The sequence below is a fragment of the Aspergillus multicolor genome, assembly GCF_047715735.1.
Source record: "Aspergillus multicolor strain CBS 133.54 unplaced genomic scaffold BDW74scaffold_3, whole genome shotgun sequence".
NCBI lineage: Eukaryota > Fungi > Ascomycota > Eurotiomycetes > Eurotiales > Aspergillaceae > Aspergillus > Aspergillus multicolor.
This window is the reverse complement of record NW_027395954.1, coordinates 201,247-223,127: the sequence shown is the minus strand read 5'-3', so window position 1 is coordinate 223,127 and position 21,881 is coordinate 201,247. Positions and strand designations below refer to the sequence as shown.

Sequence of the window (21,881 nt, the reverse complement as noted above, 5' to 3'; positions counted from 1 at the left end):
TTACCTACCCCTTGGTTCCGTCGGGCGTCACCCTCCACCATTAGATGGGCCAATCAAACTCTAGGCATATCCAAACTTGCATCGCTGTTTTACCTTTCTTCCAACAAGATGGAATATGTTGTGATGAGGGTCAGGCGCAGACTCTGACACCATCGCTTACGAAGACTTTGTTTCTGTCTGCGATGCAGGGGCTGCCTGATGCGTGGGACATTCCCAATCGAGTTCAGATTATGGTGGGTGCTCTGTTTGCTTGATAGGTTGGTTAGGATTTTTATGTGTCCTGGCAATGATGTCGAGTCTTGAAAGCCGGGAGTGCCTACCTAGGTATGTATAGTCCGCCTACGCACTAGAACGTTGAGAGGTTTTACATTGAAACCAACAGAATGATATTATTGGCCACTTGGTCACGTTATTCTTAGAGAGTAAGTTTGGTCTGCTGGGCAGTAGGTCCTTAATGCTAGGTTTCTGATGCATATGCATAAAGTAGCATGGTATATCCAGGTTAGACTCTTAGTGGTATGATTCTGATCATTAAAGAAACCATCAGTGATGTCTGGCCTACCTAGTATGACAGTAAATAGAGAATTCCATCTGCAGATTTCCAAGTTGGTGGATTTCTTCCTGTCACTGTCTCTAAATTCTTAACCTAGCTAGTGGTTGGTTGCCTACCTAAAGTAGAAACCATAACTGCTTAGTCACCAGTCGCATGCATCCCTGCTATTCCCTTTGTTGTCTTTCTTCCCTCTCACACCAGTCTCTCGTTCAACCTTCCCGCTTCCCCAACAAACGTCGCAACGATGACGGATCAACCATCTCTTCTCCATCTTCCCTACGAAGTCAGACGCAAGATCTATGTTGAACTTTTCATTATTAGACAGGAACCAGTATGTCTATACAATTACCCGCCGCTCGGGGAGTGGTCGTGTCTGGAGCAGAAGATTGTCAGGCCCAAACAGGGCTGGCCAGAAAGCGCCTGGTTCACAAACCAGCTTTTTTATGTTTCGCCCGCTATATCCGAGGACGTGCGTACGGCGTTCTACTCAGAAAATCAGTTTAGCTTTGCCTGTCACATTGGCAGCTGGAAGCTTGAAAAGCTCCAGTGCTTGTCGCCGCTGGTGTGGAGGTCATTCAGGCGTCTTTCCTTTGCGCTGGATCAGACCTATCACCGCGGGTCAGTCAGCTACGTCAGGATAAAATACGACGATTGGTTCCGCGCGCGCGCTCAAGATGTCAGCAAGGCCTTGGCGGATTGGCGATATATCTGCGACCAGTTGGCGACGTACACTACGGAGGACAGGTTGGACCTTCGGTTTATGTGCGACGCCACGACGAAAGAGACGGCAACAGCGTTCTTGGCCCCCCTTGAGCGACTCCCACGGCTGAAAGAACTATGCATCCAGATTGGGCCTTTTTTCAATCCCGAGATGGATGCAATGGCTGAGGCAGTGATACGGCAGAAAACGAAGTCCAAGAAGTCCCCCGGTGTTTTCCGTTTCTTCGATCTCCCGGTTGAACTGCAATACCGGGTACTGGAATACACTAATCTTGTTCTGGACAGGCGGTTTAGTTACGACTGCCTTCGAGGTACTTTTATTCCACCTTTTATTTGCGATACATACAGCCGCAATCCACGCAAGGACTTCTGTACCGGGCGTGCCGCTATTCCTTGCCTGCGCACTCCGCATATGCTCTTCCTAGTAAATAATGCGATGCGACAACTGGCGACTGCTGTCTTTTACTCGCGGAATAGCTTCAAGATCAAACCCCGGCTCCGCGAGTGTGCACCAGCCGCAGCATGGAGCGCCGAGCAATCGGAGTTCATACAAGGCTTCCCAAAACGTTCATTCCCATACCTGCGACATATCCGATGGAAGTTTGATAACAATTTTTCCGGAAATTGGGCATACTTTTTACCGGGAAGTAAGGAGGTAGAAGACTGGGTTATATCTCTCTACCTTATCTCGCTAGTCGTTCCCCCCGGCGTGCTGAAGATCGAGATAACCATGTATTCATTTGGCTGCTCGAATTTGACGGCGGAGACACAGCGTCACGAGGATAATGACGGCGCCTACTATGACCGCGTTATTGGGCCGATGGATTGCTTGAAGGGTCGGCTGAAGGATCTGTTTATCCAGATTAGTTACCCCCGATGTAGTCCCTGGGATGAGATTCGTCGTGACAGGGAGCGACAGCTTGAGCGGAGAATAATGGGGAGTGATTATGACAGCTTTGCGCGGGGGAAGAAGCTTAACGATGAGGAGGCTTGGTGGTGTGATTTCGGACTTACTTAACCTTGGAAGCACCAAATCGACGAGGTATGCGAAGACCGGCATTTTACCTGAGAATATAGCTCTCCAACTCGAAGTATACCTAGGTACCCTCTTTGCACCGAGAGGAACCCCTTTGGGTCTAGATACTTTAAATATTGTGAAGGGGCTACTGCGGGTGAAGTGTACCCAAAAGCCCTGTACGCATGGTTCCAAGGCCGATGGGTCGCCCTGCATTACTTGTAGTTCTTGATACCTACCTGGATATTCCGGAACATAGTATACAACACTTCCACACCACCTTGAAGTAAGACATGTTCTGCATATGGCCCCAAGCAGGATTCATCACCCATGCATTGGTCCTTACCTACCTACCTACCGTATAGTACCCACCTCAATCATCGCATGCATGACTTCAATCACGATCAATCCGCCCCTACATGACCGGGCGCGTGATCCCACCCTGAGTCAGGACCCACACGGGTCCACGGGCCAGCCCGCCAACTCGGGCGGGTGTTACCCACCCAACCAACCTTGGAAAACTAATGAAGTTTTGAGGCTCTACCAACCGGTGTCTTTTCCCTGGGTGAATCTTTGTGCTATAGACAGGGGCTGCCAAGCCTGGCGCGTCTAATAAGGTCTCGTTTAAAATTAAGATTGCCATATCATTTCAGAACCTGGCGCCTTGCTAATGGTTGCCGTCTGGTCGAGTCACTCGGTTCCTGTTTATATATTCCCCCGACAGGAATGGTCCCAGTCTCCGGATAGGTCAAACTCAAGGAATTCTCGACTTCCAATTAGAACCACTCTCAGAATGGCATCTCCAAGCTTGAGAAGTAAGATGACTTACGTCTTTAATAACCCGAAACTGTAAGCACCCCTCACCCTGGGTGTACGTCAATAAGGGCCAAACAATATTTTGGTCACCTGGGGGTCAAAAGAAATTACAAAGCTTCTTACACGCGTCTTGTGCTCGCGAATCTTTATTATCAGGGCCGCTACCTAACTAAGGCAACTACGACCAGGGGTCGTGCTGCTTAGTCACCACCGCTGCTTCTCTTCCAAGGTTCTTTGTTGGGTTTCTCTTCCCAAGCTTCTTTTTTGCTTTTCACTCTTTCCTTCCATAACCACGAGAATGCCCGATCAGCAGTTTCTCCTTCGTTTTCCTTGCAGCATCAGACGGAAGATATATATTGAACTCGCCATCATCCGACACAACCCAGTCATCATCAGCTATGATCCACCTGATGGGGAGTGGTCTTCGCGACAAAACAAGGTCGTCTCCAAACCAGATTACACTTTCAAGAGCTGGTTCTCAAACCGGTTTTTCTACGTTCCGCGAGCCATATCAGAGGACGCACGTACTGCCTTCTACTCCGAGAACAACTTCAAATTCACCCGCCATATTGAATAGGGCCCCAAGTGCATAAGGGGTTTCACCCCCCTAGCCTGGAAATCGTTCCGATACCTTTCCGTTGCGATGGATAAATCGTACCATAATGAGAGTCATGTGCATGGGTGGAATGGGTGGGACGAATGGTTTTTCAAGCGCGCGCAACTAGTTAGCGATGCGCTGCTGGACTGGTGGTACATGTGTGAGCAGCTGGCTGCGTATAACACGCGCGACGACCACCTGGACCTGCGGTTCGTCTGCGATGCAAGCATCAAAGGAATCGCTATGGCGTTTCTGTATCCGCTGAAGGCCCTTCCCCGGTTGAAGGCGTTGGCAATTCAGATGGGCCCGTTCTATAAACCCGCGGTCCATCGCCTGGTCACCGAAATGATCCGAGAGAAGACGAAATTGCAGCCCTCGCGAGCTCCGTTTCGCTTCTTCGACCTCCCTGTTGAGCTGCAGTATCGCATCTTGGAGTATACTGATCTCGTGTGTCCCTTGAGATACGAGTACTGTTCAGACCGGGGGGCATTCGTTGCCCGTGGCTTGCTCGGGGCGCCTAGCAGCGAACCACGCAAAGAATTCTGTCCGGGCCATGCTGTGCTTCCGTGCCTGCGTACACCGCACATGCCCTCCCTTGCAAACAGGTCCATGCGGGATCTTGCGAGAACAGCCTTCTACTCTCACAACATTTTTGAAGTCGACTGCAAGGGCACTAGGTTCCTGCCCGCTTCAAAATGGAGTGCTCGGGAGTCAAGGTTTCTCAAGTACTTCCCCAGGCACTCCTTTCACTACCTCCGGCACATCTATTGGAGGCTTCCTTACGATGCTACACCAAATAGATTCCAACCCGGAACGGCAGACGCAGAGAACTGGGTCACCTCCCTCTACCTGATATCCTTGACGGTTCCCCCGGATCTATTGACGATAAAAGTTGGTCATGCACCTAGTTGACAGTTACCTGCTGCAAGGTAGCAAGGGCTGGACTGACGAGCAGTGGGAATATTATGACCGGGTTGTGGCTCGGATGGATTGTTTGAAGGGGTTTCTCAAGGACCTTTTTATCCACATTGGTTACCCTGCGTTCAATTCGATGAGCGATACGCTCAACGCGCAAGAGAAGGCATTGGAGCAGAGCATAATGGGAAGTAGCTATGAGAACTCCACGCGTGGTAAGCCGGATATGGTCAAGCTGGAGAAGTATTGGGGCCCCGTGTGAAGAACGTGTTTCTGGGGTGTCTTGGATTTCTGAGGCAGCTGTACAGTACCAATGTGCAGGTAGAATTATAGCTTTAGCAGTTATTTTAGGTTAGCATATCCCGTTACGGCGATTGTAGCCATCTACCTTCACCCGCTCTTCATCGACGAGTCTCCAACCATGTCGCACAACGCAGAGAGGAGTATATTTGAATCTATCCCTCCCAGATAAACACTACCTCCATATTCTTCTCTACATCAAGGTACAGGCAGGTTAGTATTTTGTGTATGCAAATTCCGAAGGTAGTCTAGCAACATACTTACTAAAGTATGTTTGGTCTGATACCTACGTTAGTCGTGGCTGCTAGCATAGTGGATGCCGTTTCTGACGTTATCACGTAGGAGCAGATTCATGGCCGTGGTCGGCGAATCTGGATGAAGGCGTTAATTTGGGTAATACTTGAGCTCAGTAGCTTTAGGTCCAGGCTGGGGATAATATAAATGGCGGACTCGCGTACGACCACAGGTACAATGACAGTGTCTTGGTATAGAAGCATACGAGGTGCGGTTTCAGTTTTTCGAGTATCCATGAACTACTTTCCTCAGTAATGGACGTAGTATCCGAGAAGGCTCCTGTTCTAGTCTTGCCGAATTATGTAGCTGGGGTGATGGAGGTTCGCCTTGCGAGGCCAAGGGATTCCATGGAAGTTTAAGAACTTGGCCATGATAGAGACCATCAGAAACACTCTCCCACAGTCTCCTTATGGCAGAAGAAGCGGAGGTGCTCTCCAAGAAGGGAAATGATCTTTTCCTCAACTTCGTCCCGAAATTTGTCTTCTCGGAGAGATGTGCAAGCGGCATCCAGGCCAAATACGCATCTCCGTACTGCGTCGACGTACATTTGCCCCGCAACATCCATCGACTTAATGAGACGGTCTGCAGTTACGAAGTCCGAAACTTCCTATCGAGTATGTCAGTGTGCGACGGAATGGTTTGCAGTGTGGCTGGATCGGCACGTACTGGACCCATAGACCTCTCGGCATCAGTCTTCAGTAGAGCGAAGGGTGTCCAATGCCATACCTCGATTAGGACTATTTTCCAACGCAAAAAGGCAGGGTTCGGCGCGAAGAATGCCTGGTGCAGATCTTCTTGGCTCAGTGCGACTCGGGCCAGTTGCGCCAAAGATAAGTTGAATAAATGGCTCTGTGAACTTGGCGGTTCCGTCAGGTAACTGCAACAGGAGAATATCCTGCGCATCCCAAGTATCCGACAGCCAATGGGTGTAGTATAGCTGCATAACCGACGATGCTGCCTTCAACCCCAGCTTTGACCTGATGTCATGTTTCGGTGCTTTGTGCGTGATAAAAGCACGGGACAGAGATATTGTGGATGGTCGTCCTTTGTCCATGTAGATCACATGGGTTTGTTGGATATTGCGCAGGCGATGTTTGCTTTTCGTGCCATTGCTGATAAATCCGAGCCAATCTTCGCATGTTGTCGGTGAGGTAACGAACGTACATAGATCCTGAATTTCCCCGCAACTCTGGCTTGGTATATTGCTTTTGAGAGTGTTCGGTGCAAATACCACTTTCTTGGGCGGGCGAATGGTATGCAGAAGAGTGGAAAAGCTCGAACTGGTCTTCTGCTGCGGTGGATTCGGCTGGCTAGAAGCAGCCTGCACATTCTCAGTGTCATCCCAGTGCTCCAGCTCTATCTCTCGCCAGAGACCCAATGGGTCATGCACAGATGCCGCGTGGGTCAAGGAGAAGATGGTACAGAAAGAACTCGAGTTTTTGGTTTGTGTGGCACCCCGAAACTCCAATCGGATGTTGACCTCATGCTTCAGCGTGCAGTTGCAAGTCGGAGGGCTCGGGAACTTTACTGGAAGGGTATGGTAGAGGTCAATGGCATGCTCTCGAATTTACTTGTAGTGTCTCGTTGATTTGTATCGTGATCGGTGCGTCGGGGCTGTCGGTTGGACCAGATCGGTCAGCCGTGCGAGGAAAGTGTTCAGCCGACCTGCGGTCTTCAGGTGCTCTGTGATTCTGTCGCGGTTAATAACAAAAACAAACTTTTTCCACTGTCGATGTCGTGTTTTGCGGTTGAGGAGCTCTGGCATGGCATTCTTGCCGATTCCAACACATTCGCTGATCTGGGCGAGGTCTTCGCGCATGTCCTCGACGGTCTCCAGAAAGCGTTGGACTGATTCCAAGTCAAAAATGCCTGACTTTAACCAGGAGTCTTGGATCCACCGTGAATGTTGAGGGTCTTGCATCATGCTCTCCACCTCGTCGATGGTGAGATCCGATCGGAAAGTGAGATCCTTCAGGAAGCGCTGACAGGAATTGCGGAAGACGATTTGCTCACGACCCAGATCGCGTACGATTCCCTTGAGAACATGCTGGTAGTGAAGAAAGTCCTTGGCCAACCCCTTTTCCTCGGCATAGAATTTGAGTGTCTCAACGAGGATGGGGAAAAGGGCAAGAGCCAGCCCAGCGGCTTCGAAGCCTGTTGCCATGATGGCGTAGGTGTTGAGTCGAGGAGTGTTCATGATATAAGCAGGTGAGACAAGGCTGGCTTCTCATGCACATACCCCGCGCTTTCTCTTCTTCCTCTCTCGTCTGCCACAACTCGCTCTCAATCTTCCCCATTCATTCTACGATGTCCGATAGTGAAATCGTCGCTGAGAACGATACTCGAAGGACTTCAGAGTCCGAAACGTCGATAAACTCTCTTCTCGGCGCATGCGCTCGTAGCTTTGCTTCGGCTCTGAACCCCCAGTTGTACAACCATGCAGACTACGTCAACTCCTCAGTTGACCTCGACGAAGAGCTAGGGCGCCTTCGACTGTGGGCTGGAAATCTTAGAGCTCATCGCAAGCCGCGGGATAGATTATCGCTCGATCACCGCTTGAGAGAGGCTCCCGAGCTGCTCAAGCTGGCCTGCGAACATCTGTCGGATATACGCGACTCTCTACAGGCCGGTATTCAATCAACGCAAATGGTTAATCGACTGTTCGCTGACTTTGTCTAGTTAATACAGCTGTACGCTCTGAAGTTGTCACCTCTGCGCATCAGCAAACCCGGTCTCCTCTCTTGGAGTCGGACGATTCAAATTGGGATGAACTCATATCGGAAATGAGAAAGGAGAGCGGCAGCTTCCCAGTCCTGACTGACTATCTGCTTGACATAAGCCACGCCATCACAAGTCTGTATGTATTCTCGTGGGCAATCTGGCTATATACCTGACACAGAGCAGTTACAAGTTCTCTGTCGCACTTGCGAACCCGGCAAGAAGAGACGTATCGGCGAAAGCGACCAAAATTACACTAGAGTTCGACGTAAACTATGATATTCTGCACGAGGCGCAGAAATTTGGATTTCCAGAGGATTGCACTTTAGCACAGCGCTTGGGAAAGGCTAACGCGAAACGTCGCCAGATGCTTGCTTACCACAGACAACACAAGAGCAAGATTTCGAAGCACGAAGATGCTTACTTCAAAGGGCACACTGCCCATGATACGCAAAATGTAGCAGACGCTACTTCCCATCAAGACACCACGGCTGTCAAGATTGCTGTTAGTGTCCCGGTTGTGAAAAGCACCAAGTCAACTGAGTGGACACAAGACGCCACAGTCTCCACAGTCCTCAACCACGACGTTCTCGAAACTGCCTCAGAGACAGCACGAACAGTCTTCCCAGGCTTCGTCTCAACCGCCGATCACACAATGCCTCAGTCCAGAATTCCCTTGCCGCCATTACCATAGACATCACCGCCAGTGGCTGAACATACCCCGTTCGAATGCTACTTATGCTGCCAATATATCGTGCTCGATAACCTCATCACAGCCTGGGAAAATCATGTATACTGTGACCTATAACCCTATATTTGCACGTTTGGAGGTTGCGTCCAGAGCAACCAACTCTATGGCAGCTATAGGGAGTGGAGCGAGCATGAACGCCAGCTTCATCGCCTTGAATGGATATGTGCCTTTTGTCACATGCCATACGATTATAAGGACAGCTTATCTATGCACATTCAGGAGGTACACCCTGGCATCATCGCGGACAGTCAACTGCAGCTTATCACTGACGTTTCATAACGGCCATACACGAGACCTCAGCAATGTCCCTTGTATACAGAGCCTCCCATATCTGACGCTGAGACATTCCAGTTTCGTTTGGCTCGTCATCTGCAACATTTGGCTTTGTTCACCTTGGCTCTCTACGATAACGAAGTCGTATTCGATTCTGACAATGCGTCGTTCCAAGACGCATCGGAGAAAATGGCAATATCCGACGAGCTAAATACAGAAGATTGGTCAAATGAGATGAATGAGATGAATGTTGAGATTGGGACAGATGGGACAAATGAGAGTGATGAAACAAATGAACTAGGGGAATCCAGTGAGCTGACGAACATCGCTGCCAGCGAAGTTGGCTGTAAGGCTAGCTCTACAGCGGGCTTCTTGGCTAACACCACGGGTTTAGCTACGGTGGGAGGCATACTAGAGGTCATACCGGCCGCAATTGCAGCCGTTCCTGTACCCCCGCTCATGATGGGAACCGCGCTGGGGACCGCGGCCACGATGGTCTCCATGTCACCTAAGCGCTCGGCACTCCAACGCTACCAACAGGATCTCCGCAGGCACAGGATTCAATCATCCATTCCTCATAAATGGTTTATCCCTCTAACCCATGTTCACCGTCTAGTAAGGAGGTACGTGCTAGCTATTCTTCAAGAAGAGTCCCTAGTGCAGACGGAAATCACCTCTTGGTCCAGCCGGATCATCAAGGAAGCACCGAAGGTACTCACAATTCTAACCCAGGTGCAACAGGGACGGCGCATAATCGATTTCATGAACGAGGGAATACGAGATGACGATTTACCCTTGCAGATAGTCCCGGCCCATGACAACGTGTCTATAGCCCTCGTAACCAGGCACAACAAACCAATCCGAGCATTGGAATCTTTGGACGAAATAACGATCGATAGATTATATGAGAGGCAATTTCCGGTGCCAAATCCTGTATTTCGCAGAGGGGAACACTACAGTCTGAACGAGCTACACACCCTACCCTTTATACGGGTTGAGACCGAGGAAGTGCATGAGGCCAAGTACGCAGGGGGTTTCGGAGATGTGCATCGAGAGTACATCCATCCGGACCATCATACCTTCAAAGTTCTCTCCAGGAACAACGTAAGTATCTCTGGAAGGTCTATCCCATATTCTACGATAGTAACAAATGCTTCATCGCTAGGGCTTGGCCGTCGCTGTCAAAATCGTATACATGAAAGAAGACTATGAGATCGAGCGCAAGGTTTATCGCGACTTGGGCCAGACTCGCCATCCTCACTTGCTTGAGCTGCTGTTTACTTTTTGCCAGGATCACCTGCGCCATGTTGTGTTTCCATGGGCCGACGGAAGTTTAAGAGATTACTGGAGACAGTATCCAACACCAGGGCAAGACTCCGACAATATTCATTGGTCCCTTGAACAGATGGTGGGCACCGCAAGTGCGCTGGCTTTTATTCATGAATTCAAAGATGCTAAGCTAGGGACAACCCTCTACGGGCGTCATGGAGCTATACGAGCAAGGAGTATCCTGCGGTTCCGTGAAACAAATGTGCTAAAGATAGGTTCTTTAGGGCTAGCCAGGTTGCATAGCACAGACCCCCCAGTGGACCCCGCCACAGTTGTTGAATTGCCCACGTACTCGCCCCCGGATAGAGAACGAAGGCTTCTTGTCTCGCGCAAGTGGGATACTTTTGGTCTTGGGTGTCTCTACTTAGAGTTTGTGACTTACCTTGTTCTGGGAAACGCGGCTATTCAGCAGTTCTCCCGACACCGAGAAGGCACGAACCGTGATACCCCTGAGTTGATATCGGATAACTCCTATACGGAGGATTGCGAGAGCGTCAGGCCCTCCGTTACTCTCTGGGTGGAACAATTAAAACAGTAATCGTCTTGTTCTTGCCCGTTGCGCGACATCCTGGACTTCGTGATGGGTAACATGCTTCTCATTGAACCTGACTCCCGCAGCTCAGCAGCAGAGCTCCACAGAGCTATAGAGGATATTGCACGGCGTGCTAAGTCAACGCGGGTCGTACAAAGCCATGTCGTCCTACCGACAGACCCTGCGAGTACCAGCGAGGAACAAGCTTTGCCACACGTACCAGAGAGAATAACCTGCAAGATACACAGGTGGATGTCAGCTGTGGAAGATACAAATGAAGGACCGAGCCAGGCTGCAGACTCGGAGGGCTGAAGATGCAATGCATTGGCCCTTCGTGTACCGGTATACCGAAATGAATCATTCAGGGACATGAAAACGAGACGGCATCTCCGTCTACCCCCGGTCATGAGTTACCATGGTCTCGAAGAGGCTGGACCTCAGTCATGCGAGTTCCCTCACCCTGAGTTGCACGTCCAAATATCGATGCTATGCTATGCTATGCTAAGACTATCTACCCCAAGTAACGTCAGCAGTGGGCAATTGGCACTGCCGGCCCCTCGATATTATCTACAGTACCCCGGAACTAGTCGCCGAGTTCTACCGCCTACCCATCTCCTTTTAAGGGCTCCGGAATTGTTCGAAGCAGAACACGCCGCAACACCAAGGCGAGATGGCCCACGCAGTACGTTATGGTAGACCTCCAACGCCGGAATTGCATTATCGGCGAGCAACATCCTACCAATCTTATGCCAACACGTACATAAAGACCAACAGCGAGCGAGTGGAGCTTTCCAGCCCGACCCGGCTGCTCGGAACACCCCGCGTTTAGCACCCCATGGTCGCCTACCTCCTCAAGAATAGGGACCAATACCGAAAGCAGCGCTCTGTGGAGTGACGGCGGTTTTATGGAACGCGGGCACCACTGTGACCTCGGGTTTAAAGACAGGAAGGAGTGCATGGCCCAATATTATACGAACCCGTTTCCTTAGAGCTATCAGGTCTAGATCAACTTTTCCTACTCCCGTGCTGTGATACGCCGTGTTCTTACTGGTGCTCGAGGTAAATTCCGCCAGTCGGCCTCTGTCGGACGAGGGGTGGATATGTAGGGTATGGTACCCCTTCAATCTGGACGCCGGAGACATGAACCTCCAAAGATGGATAAAGATCAAACCTCAGACCTAACAAACCTTGAATCCTATGCCGTGAATATGGTAAGAACTAGAACATATTACCATCGAACCTCGAATCAATACAAATATACCAGTTGACGAATATACACATTGCCAGGTTGAGAATAGACTCCAACCAACCATAGATCAAGATACGCACTCTCGATTCGCCGCGTAGTGCGCGCACCTATGAGCCAATCATCTCCAGCTTAGTGCTTATGCCAAGCAACGCCACTTCACCTGGCGTGTTCCGTTGGTGAGGTCTCCGTTTCCCAGGTTACGGAGTATTGATAGCAAAATTGATGATTGTCAAGGTAGGCGTGGGAAGGTGCTCGTTGTGGGTAAAACAAAGGTTCAGCATCCGGTCCTCCGCGCAGAGCAACAGCAGCAGCAGCTCGTAGAGGTAACCTAGGAATTCATATTTGCAAGGGGCATCCCAGAGGAAACCTACCTAGTCATAGGCCGCCCTCTTCAGCATTATGGGGTATCTATATCGTCCGAGCGACCGTTGGGGCGCTATTGCCGTCCAGAACTCAGTGCGCTCATTGGACAGATTTTTCTGTTTAAGCCGCATCTACTCCGCAAAGCCATGAGTGGAACCTGAGGCGGGAGATCAAATATTGGCCGAGATCTTGCCTGCTGCTTCAAGTCCTAGGGGCGTGTAAAGCATCTGCGTGCACTCGTTTGTATTTCGGATATGACATAGTATATAGCGAAGAGAGACTGTAAGGGGACTCCAATGCGAGGTGTTGCTAATTGTTCTTTTTATAGTCCGAACGTCATCGTGGCCTCAAGAAGCTTCTTTGGACCGACAAATCAATGTAGTTCGTTGGTGTCTGGTACATGCGTCTCTTGCGGCTCTGTCAAGGAGCAGCTTCTATTTCACTCTCTCCGTAGAATGGCGGCACATGGCCGGCTTTCATCACTTACAGTGCGCTGTGCAGTCGCTTGTCGGGATCGAGATGACATCAATTCAACAATTGCAGACAAAAAAGCGCAGAGGATAGCCCAAGTGGTGATCGTCTAATGTTCTTCCTCGCCCTCCGCATAGTTAGAACGCTGCGGTAAAACTATGATCCACATATTTGCCTTGTGCTGGTGATGGTGGTAATGGGATCGCTCCCACTCCACTGCATGCGTCGATGGTCCTGGCGGTTGAAATCGCGATGCACGCCGACGGCTATTGATAAGGGCCTATCAGGGCACGAGCCTGTCCAGAGGACGCCAAGGGGCTCCAGACCACCATCCAAAGCTCATCAGTAAATCTCCGCATAATCTGTAACAGCACGTAGCACAGAGTTGGCATCGCGGTGGGTATACTGGGTGGTCTGGTGGACTACCTAAGACGGATGTACCGTGGATCATACAGTGGGGTCTCCCTTCCCGGGCCGGCCCCATCCCGCCCTACCGTCTTTGCCCTGCGACCCACCAAGCACCAGATCAGACAGAAGAATGAAGTATGAGTCTTGAGAGCTGAGGCTCAAACTCCGTAATGACGCATTGGAATAGTGTTCACTCCGTATCAAGCCCCCTGAGACTGTGACTAAATGACGTAGCATCTATCCGATGAATCCCCTCCACGTCACGCAGGTCGGAAAAGCCGCAAACAGCCGTGTCGCCGTGCGACCAGACCTAGCGCTCAACCTCACCGAGAGTCTGTTTGCTCCATCGGATGGTGTGGTCGCAGACTACGGGTCTCAGCGGCTAGTTAGCTGCAGACAGGGGTGCACCGGGATTCCCGTTCTATCCAATGGCAGAATCTCCGTCCTCCGGTCCTAGCCAAGAGCACCGAGCACGCAGTCCTGTTGCGACTCGATCGCGATTCGCGAACACGTTGACTACGGTAGGGAGTAGGTGTTTGGGCATCAACGAGCAACAGACTATCAGGGAGGCGGTCGCGATGCGGCTCAAAAACGTGTCTCCAGTATATCTAGGGTGCAGTGGAGCTGGAATGGTCGATGCTCAAGCTTTCCCGTCAGTGGGTACCACTATCCATCTAGCCTTGTTGATTGTTTGTTCAACTTCACTACCTGTCTAAGTGCGCCTTGGAGCTGATCTTACATACTTAGCCTATTGCCACTGCGACTGTCACCGCTATTGCCACCCACCACGCCCGTTGTCACTTCGCCACGCCTCACCCCTTCAAAATGCAGGAGCTCGTAGTGGAAAACCGCTACCTGGATCGCGTCAAGCTGATCGAACATCTGAGGAAGCGGTTCAAGGCGGGCGAATTCTCTGTCGATGTAAGTGGTATTTCGTCAAAAATGTCGCCGATTCTGGGTGCTCAACCAGACTGTCTTTTCTTTTGCTTTTCCATTGGAAGCCTCAATACTCCGTACGAGAGGGGAATTCCCAAGATTTGATTGAACAAGGGATATCCCGCAGCTTTGTCCCAATCTGATTGGCGAAGTCTGCATTTTGGCTGCATCTGCCACTTCCCACATAGCGCGGAACATCAGAAAGGCTAAAATGCAACTCTCAAGGGCGCGAGGCTTTCAGGATTCACCTTTGGTCCCTCGCCCTCCGGGGCTTTGATCTCTGCCTTTCATGCTGAAATTCTGATCTCACATCTCACATCTTATCCGACGTTAGCCACCATCATTCTTCTCATCCACTCCCCGGGTCTCCCTTCATTCAGCTGTAAGCACTAAATTAGGTTTACTAACCTCCGGTCCCATTTCCACAGTTGACCGGTGGCCGCTTCTACATCCGTGTCCCTAAGCCACTCAGCGAGGTGAGTAATCCTGACTATGCCTTTGCTTCTTTGCCCGCCATTCGTGTCGTGTGAGATTGAAAAACGAAGATGAAGATCAACTGACGCACTTTTTACGCCGCATCGCTTTCTTCTTCCAGGCGGCACGGGGGCAGGGCAGCAAGGTTTGCCCGTCATCCTTGCGCTCTCTCTAATCTTTTCTGTAGGAGGAGATCGAGTCATGCTGCACCCCTCCTGCAAAATAGACAAAGCGGTGCCGCGAGTGGGCTAGTCTCATGAGCCATGCGACACCTGGAAGCCAGGGGGTGGAGTTCGTGACGGTTAAGGAAGCACAAAGTACTCCGTACCTTAGCCGTAACCCGACTGTCTTGGATGTGGCACCGATGATTGGCAATAGCGGCGTGGCGCCAAACGCGACATGTTCTGTCCGCCGCTGGGTGGTCTGGGGTTTGTCTGGAAATTTTGAGATCTTGATTTAGCCTTTGGGGAAACGAGGCGCGGCTCAAATCGTGGGCATTTTATCTTCTTTTGTCTGAAACGGTTTTCGTTTGGTGGGCGCGGGAAGGAAACATGGTTGGGGACTGGGGGCGCGTACCCGGGCTATTCTAAGCTAGGCCGGGTATCAAAAATGCTATTGGGAGCCGGCTAGGGTTTCTTTTTGCCCCTGCAACCTGCAAAATCGAGTGATCAGCCTCTCGCAACATACCAACAGCCAACACTGCCTGCGTGCGCTTGGTTTTTAAATAGTCCTGCTCCCGTCCTCCGCTCTTTTGGCCACCTTTTTTTACACTATCTCTGCGATTTCACCCCTATACACTCACTTTCCCCGCTATTTTCTTCATAGGAGATATATCTGAATCGAATACCGTTGTCCTTGCTCTCTGCCAGTCAAAAACAGTATCTCGATCATGCCATTCAACTTGAGCTGTCAATCGTCTACGACGCCAATCCCACACCGGTCTCAGGGCCGGTATATGGACCCCCGCAAGCTGGTGCTGCTACTGCGAGAACAATACGGGGCATCCAACTTCCGCATTCATGTAAGCCCCCTTCCATCGGAGCCTTCCAATGACCTCGTGGTAAGTTTTGTTCTGCTGCATCCAGTTGCAGCGAGACCAGTACATTGTATACGTCGATGATGGGAAAACGCGACCACATCTCACAGATGTCAGTTGCAACTCTACGCTGCTAGTCCCGATCTTCTAATGCGAATTCTGATTGTGGCTGTAGGAACAAATTAATGATTGTCGACAGCAGTGCTGACATTGCTGCTGGGCTGGTGAGGGATGCAGAGTAGGGAGAAGACAATAGAGCATCCCCCTGACAGAGTATGACACTCGAGATGGGCGCATCGTCCACTTGCTTTTCGGATGCCGGTCGATTTCGTTTTTGGATTTGCTTTTCCTTTTGCGCAACATCACCTGTCATGTTCACTCTGGGAGCTGAACTGACACAATATCCTTTAAAGGGTGGTGTTGCTTGAGTTCGCCGTAGTGAGATTATCCTGTATCACTTATTAGAGTATAATGAGAATTGCAATCAAGCGGATCAAAAAGGGCAAATCCAGGACGCCCTGCGATAATGGTCCGGTCCGTACACTTGTTAGCTGGTCACCGGTCCGGGCGCAGCTAAAATCCAACCACTTTTGAGATGGGTATAGCCACCGGCCATCCAATCCCGAGTATCTGGTAACTGAGCCGTCCATTAAAGTTTGCCGAGGCCAGATTTTGTCGGCCTTTTGCCCGGGCACAAACTCCCCGGCCCTTACATACTGAATCATTTTTTCAAGAATGAAAACCCGTGGATATTCGTTCCAAGTATATCCGTTACGACTTCATGAACTACTTGCATAGTCCCGATAATGACGAGGTGATATGGCCCGGATCCGGAAGAGGCGGTTTCGAATGAGTGAAGAAATAATGCCTCGGGCGGGGATGTATTACCCAACAGATCTTCCCTGCGACTAGTCTCATATAAAAGACTACTTAGGGCACGGAGCAGAATAGCCTGCATTAGCGCATTCTTTCCTGCGACGTGGGCATTTCTGATTGGCTGCACAGCCCCCAAGGAGCACATGTAGGTAGCACATGTAATCCGAGGTTTTGTGTTCACTCGAGCAACAGGAGGGGTAAGGCAACTGGTCTGTAGCAAGGAAATCACCGCCCAGGTTGATGGGCATGAATCCCTGTTTGCATCCTCCTCCGCTACGGAGCATATCGACTCGTCATACATTCAAGGCTGACTTCACTCAATGGCGTTTTCATGCACGCTGGGATGCAAGTACAGCCTGGCCAGCCTCGTAGATAATCCCGATGACATGTCTAAGCTTAGACGTAGAAAAAGAGCCGCTTGTATAGTGACGACGGGCAATATAACATGCACAGCGGTTGGTCATTGCAATATTCAAAGGAGGCGTATCTCGTTTCATCAATGGATCAGTACATCGCAGGAAGAGTGAATGCTCGTTCGGACAAGATCTTCAGGGTAAAGTCCGATCGGGCCCAGCTTCAGGTCCAGATAATCGACAAAGTCGACGAAGGTAGCGGGGACTTCGCTCTCCAAATCGGACAGCGGAAGGAAATCAATGATGCTAGAGAGTTAGAGGCGGCCAGTCTGGTATACTTGCCCGTATCTTGCAAGCGAGTCCACCTGCTAACTCGGTGCAGCGGGAACCAAGCGAATGCTTCAGGATATACACAATCCAGCATATACGAGCATGGTTGACGCTGGATATCTCTCGCGAGCTCATTGACCGTCTGTTGGATATCTACCAAGTGTTTTTCCAGATTTGGCGAGTTCTCCTGACATTTGGACTGAAACATTGCGAGAATGAGTATGGTTTTCCGGCGCCGCAAGTCTCAGAATCGAATCCAAGCTCTGGGAACATCCAAGGTTGGTGAAATCGAGTTCCGTACCTGCCCCTGAGTGCTCACAGTTGTAGAGTTGGCGTATGTTATGCGTCGGGTAGAGCAAAACGGCAGGCCATCAGGTTGTCCCTGGTCGATCCGTCAAACTGGCGTATATCACAAACTGGGTAAGCCAGGAGACAGGTCACAAGAGCCCACTTCGGTCCTCTTCTTGGTGGCTCCATCCTTCGCAATCGATAGCAATGTTCTTCCGGCCGCAGATGGTAGAACCGATCATACCGAGGCGGTCTTTTCGATTCATAGGCGTATTGTAGCAGAGAGCCTGATGGGATGGGTGGGTTATATGAGTTGGTTGGAAGACGAGTTGAAGCTCAAGGTCAGTCACTGTCAATGGCGTTGTACACGGTCACTCAATCTAACTGTTGGAAGTCAACACGAGTAATGGCAACGCTTGGGATGGCGGGCAGCAGATCCCTCACCTTTGCCGAGGGCGACCGGTTGGATCTGAGGGAGCTGGAAGAGTATATCACAAGCATGCGCGTATTGCTTCAAACCAAAATACAAACAATAAGGCAGCTGGCGGTAAGCTATCAAGTCTTCTGCTCATTGCGTTGCGGCGAAGGCAGCTGTTGTGAATGTGGCCCAATCATGCGAGAGTTCGACAGATATGCAAACGAGGCCGGAATGTATCTGGAGCGAGCAGGCGTACTCCAGGACAGGGTTCAGTCTGTTCAAAATCTAGTAAGCAGTGCTCTTGGATGGACTTGAAAATTGCTGACCATTCAGCTGTCCGATCTTCTGGGGTACGAGGAGCAGCGGACTTTGCGAGAGCTTATGGTATGTATGACCCTCTCATAGTCCACCTACCGGTAGAATGCCCGGGTGAACCTGATGCTTACCTATGCTGCCAATTGACAGCTTCAAGGGGTCAAGGGATCCACGGCGATGGAACAGCTGGCGATCATCGGACTTGTGTTCATACCAACGACCCTGGTGGAGGTACGCCTTGTTAACCCTTTCCTAGGTTCGGCAGCTAATGACGTCCAGAATTTCTTCTCCACCGAGTTCGTCAAAGCAGATGGAGACAGCGTGCGAGTGTCCCGGCATGCGTGGCTTATGGCGGCAGTGGCAGTGCCGATGACCGTGTCTGTGCTGCTCTTCTGGCGGCTTTGGCTGCGCATCGAGTTTCTTCGGCTCCGGCCCCTCGATCGAGTCAGGCGGGGTCTCAGGGCCATAGTCTGGGGGCAGGAATCGAGCAAGGAAGAGGCGGGATTGGAGCTAGTCTGACTTGACGTTGAAGTTGGCCTGTTGACCCCCACTGCACCTTGTTCTCTGGGCAAGGCTCGGGCGTCGCTGCCTTTCCTGGAGGGCAAAGGAACACCCCGGTCGCTGCCAGGCTTTAGCTTGCGTCATCTAGCCTATAGCAGTCAACTGTAACCCACCAACTTGCATGAACATCGTCCAACAAATGCTAGTCAGCGCGATGCCCTCTCGTAGGCTCAGGGCGTCTCAGTGGCGCTAACCCTGTCCCCTCATCAATCCCTCACGTTCTGCCCTCTCCATCTCCAACCGGAGCCTAGGACTTGCTTTTTTTGCTCCTATTCCTCTCTGCCTCGCGCCCACCGCAATTCCAGTCCTACGACCGGAACCCAGTCTGACGGGCTCTACTACAACCATACACTGCCTCACTGCTTTGTTGGGCACTCGCTGCCCTCTTTTCCTTCACCTACTGCTAGGGGGGCTTTATAACATGCCTGCCTCGTTGGGTTACGCGCTCTCGTCAGGGACTCGCCATCTTCGCAATGGACAGATTACCTGAAACAAATGGCTCCCAGCCTCGCAGATCAACCACGTACCCGGGTCGCCCGTCCTTACGGGACAGAGGCTCCTCATTAACTGTCTCGGATGGTGCATTGCGCGAACTCCAAAAGGCCCTCGACAACCTCGAGGTTGATTCGAGTGAAGCACATCTGGCCTTCATCCCCCAACGGCACCTCCAGCGTCTCGTGGAAGATTATGCGAGAGATGTCCTCGACGAGCGGTGGGAAGCCGATACCGAACAGATTACGCGCTACAGTCTGACAATTTCCGAACGAGCGGTGAAACTATTCGCCATCCTTGTCGACATGAAAAGGGAGCTTGATATCATCCGATTCCTAGACGAGGGTATCGACGACGAGTGTTTGCCATTCTTGAGAGGTCCGGGTTACACTGCTAGTCCAGTGCTCCTTACCAAGCAGAACAGGTCTATCCAGACTCTACGGCACTGGATCCCGCAGGATATCAAAAAGCTGCAGAAGCAACAGTACCGCGTTCTAAGCCCAGTTTTCCGGAGTGGCGAGCATTACGATCTGGACGAGTTTTATATCCTACCCTTCATTGAGCTCGAGGAACATACGGGCGGCGGAGAAATCCCAGTCGCGGGAGGAGGCTATGGAAAGGTGACACGGGAGTACATTCATCCAGACCATTTGGATTCTGGCATTCAATCTACACAGGAAGTGAGTCTTGCCTTGAATTGGTCGACTACTTTGACATAGGTATTAACCTTGCGTTGTGTCCAGGCCATGGTCGTCGCGGTCAAACGCATGTTCTACAGTGCTGACTTTAAACTCGAAAGAAAGGTTTATGGCGACCTGGGCCCGTCCAACCGCCATGACCATCTAATTAATCTCTTGTTCAGTTTCACAAAGAAGGACTGTCACCTCGTGTTTCCATGGGCTGATGGGAGCCTCAAGAACTACTGGGAGATCCATCCCATCCCCGACTATAGTCGTGAACTTCTACTGTGGTCTGTCGGTCAAATGGCTGGAATCGCAAGTGGCCTTGCCTCTTTCCATGAGTTTACTGATCCAAGACACGGCCTTACTCGCTTTGGACGCCACGGTGATATCAAAGCAGCGAACATCCTGTGGTTCCGAGACCCCAACATCCTCAAGATCGCCGACTTGGGGCTCGCCAGTGTACGCGGCAGAGACTCCCGGTCCAATGTCAACCCCAAGTCTGTCGTCGACTCTCCAACCTACTCGCCGCCGGAGATCCAACGAGGCCACGCAATCTCGCGCAAATGGGACATCTGGAGTTTGGGCTGCTTGTACCTGGAGTTTATCACCTACCTTGTTCTTGGATGGCCCGCAATCGCCGAGTTTGTCGCAGTGCGGCATGAACGCGATAGCCTTTATCCAGAGCTCTTCACAGACGAGTTCTACACAACGGACTACAACTCGGTGAAGCCGGCTGTGCTCGCTTGGGTCAAGCACTTGAAGCGGCAGGCGCGCTGCTCCAGCCTGATCCACGATATACTTGATCTCGTGATGGACAAGATGATCCTCATCGATCCCAATGCCCGGATGACGTCAGCGGATGTGTGCAAGACGTTGGAGGACATGCTGGATCGCGCAAAGGAGAATGACAGATACCTCCTGGAACATAGATCCGGGGTTCGAATCGTACCGGACTATCCTGCCCTCCAGCCTGTACGGCGGCCGCCCTCTGGATTCAATGGGGGAAGCCTCTAGGTCGACTTACGTCTTGCAGTCCGCACACTCACCCAATCCCAGGTTTGTATCTGTATCCGATGGTTTTTGATATTTTTAGCTCTTACGATGCCGGTGCCATTATACATTGGACTTCTAAACACCAGAATTCAAGAGCAATCTTGTATATAACATAGATAGATGTGCGTTTATGCATTGCTGGAGTACCATAGCCTTACGAGTGTCTTTCTATAATGAATCTCATGGATCTCAATACTGAATACCCACAATATAACACTGCCTACTAAACGTTGACCCTACGCCGCCCTTCAACCCAGGATCTACCACCTAGTACCTAGGCAGTTATCCGCAGCCCATGCTTACCAGCCACTCCAGCCTCGCGCACCTCCTGTCTTCAACCGGTGCGCTTTCACAACTTGCCCGCGTCCGATGTTTTGATGGGGTAGTCCAACTGTCAGTCGGGGCCGGATGAAACGCTCGACGTATTCTCTAAAGGCAAGGCAAGGCGCAACGTGATAAGCTAATGCATTTCCAACTGATGCCACCAGTGGACACTAAGGTGCAAACTGCGCACTGTGCTCCCGAGGTCCGTGTACCCACCTACCTAGGTAGGTAATTCGTACCCTTGTAAAAGCGGAGTCGATCGGATCGGATCGGCTCCATCACGGGCCACTTGGTTATCACCCCGTAGCCCCACTAAGCAGCGGAGTCCGGCGTCCGTCCCCGGTGCCCATAGCAGTGGGGCTGAGATTGTGCGCAATGAAAAGATCAGAACAGATTTGGGCGTGTCTCGAAAAAAGAGGGATAAGGTTCTCTTACAA

General features: G+C 51.1%; 7 protein-coding genes across 7 annotated transcripts; 6 read left to right on the top strand and 1 right to left on the bottom strand.

Annotated features, from left to right (window-relative positions):
* The first annotated feature begins 1,411 nt into the window (after positions 1-1,411).
* On the top strand, positions 1,412-2,413 carry BDW74DRAFT_145321 (uncharacterized protein). Its single transcript, XM_073723188.1, has one exon. It carries the CDS (start codon positions 1,425-1,427, stop codon positions 2,289-2,291), a length of 867 nt encoding a protein of 288 aa, XP_073587500.1. The 5' UTR covers positions 1,412-1,424; the 3' UTR covers positions 2,292-2,413.
* A 2,203-nt stretch (positions 2,414-4,616) lies between these two features.
* On the top strand, positions 4,617-5,012 carry BDW74DRAFT_145319 (uncharacterized protein). The gene has a single exon (XM_073723187.1). It carries the CDS (start codon positions 4,688-4,690, stop codon positions 4,877-4,879), a length of 192 nt encoding a protein of 63 aa, XP_073587499.1. The 5' UTR covers positions 4,617-4,687; the 3' UTR covers positions 4,880-5,012.
* Positions 5,013-6,778: 1,766 nt separating this feature from the next.
* On the bottom strand, positions 6,779-7,375 carry BDW74DRAFT_174005 (uncharacterized protein; the record flags this gene model as incomplete). Its single annotated transcript, XM_073727926.1, has 1 exon — positions 6,779-7,375. The coding sequence occupies one exon, from the start codon at positions 7,373-7,375 to the stop codon at positions 6,779-6,781; it is 597 nt and encodes a 198-aa protein (XP_073587498.1).
* Positions 7,376-7,518: 143 nt separating this feature from the next.
* Positions 7,519-8,623, top strand: BDW74DRAFT_174004 (uncharacterized protein; the record flags this gene model as incomplete). The annotated part of the gene is made up of 3 exons (XM_073727925.1): positions 7,519-7,840; positions 7,891-8,068; positions 8,116-8,623. 3 exons carry the CDS (start codon positions 7,519-7,521, stop codon positions 8,621-8,623), a joined length of 1,008 nt encoding a protein of 335 aa, XP_073587497.1.
* Positions 8,624-9,142: 519 nt separating this feature from the next.
* On the top strand, positions 9,143-10,820 carry BDW74DRAFT_174003 (kinase-like domain-containing protein; the record flags this gene model as incomplete). Its single annotated transcript, XM_073727924.1, has 2 exons — positions 9,143-10,057; positions 10,119-10,820. 2 exons carry the CDS (start codon positions 9,143-9,145, stop codon positions 10,818-10,820), a joined length of 1,617 nt encoding a protein of 538 aa, XP_073587496.1.
* A 6,728-nt stretch (positions 10,821-17,548) lies between these two features.
* BDW74DRAFT_73032 (uncharacterized protein) lies at positions 17,549-18,978 on the top strand. Its single transcript, XM_073733566.1, has 5 exons — positions 17,549-17,939; positions 17,993-18,304; positions 18,350-18,400; positions 18,482-18,562; positions 18,611-18,978. Exons 1-5 carry the CDS (start codon positions 17,652-17,654, stop codon positions 18,848-18,850), a joined length of 972 nt encoding a protein of 323 aa, XP_073587495.1. The 5' UTR covers positions 17,549-17,651; the 3' UTR covers positions 18,851-18,978.
* A 101-nt stretch (positions 18,979-19,079) lies between these two features.
* Positions 19,080-21,327, top strand: BDW74DRAFT_73023 (kinase-like domain-containing protein). Its single transcript, XM_073733565.1, has 2 exons — positions 19,080-20,064; positions 20,128-21,327. The coding sequence occupies exons 1-2, from the start codon at positions 19,366-19,368 to the stop codon at positions 21,079-21,081; spliced, it is 1,653 nt and encodes a 550-aa protein (XP_073587494.1). The 5' UTR covers positions 19,080-19,365; the 3' UTR covers positions 21,082-21,327.
* Positions 21,328-21,881: the final 554 nt, after the last annotated feature.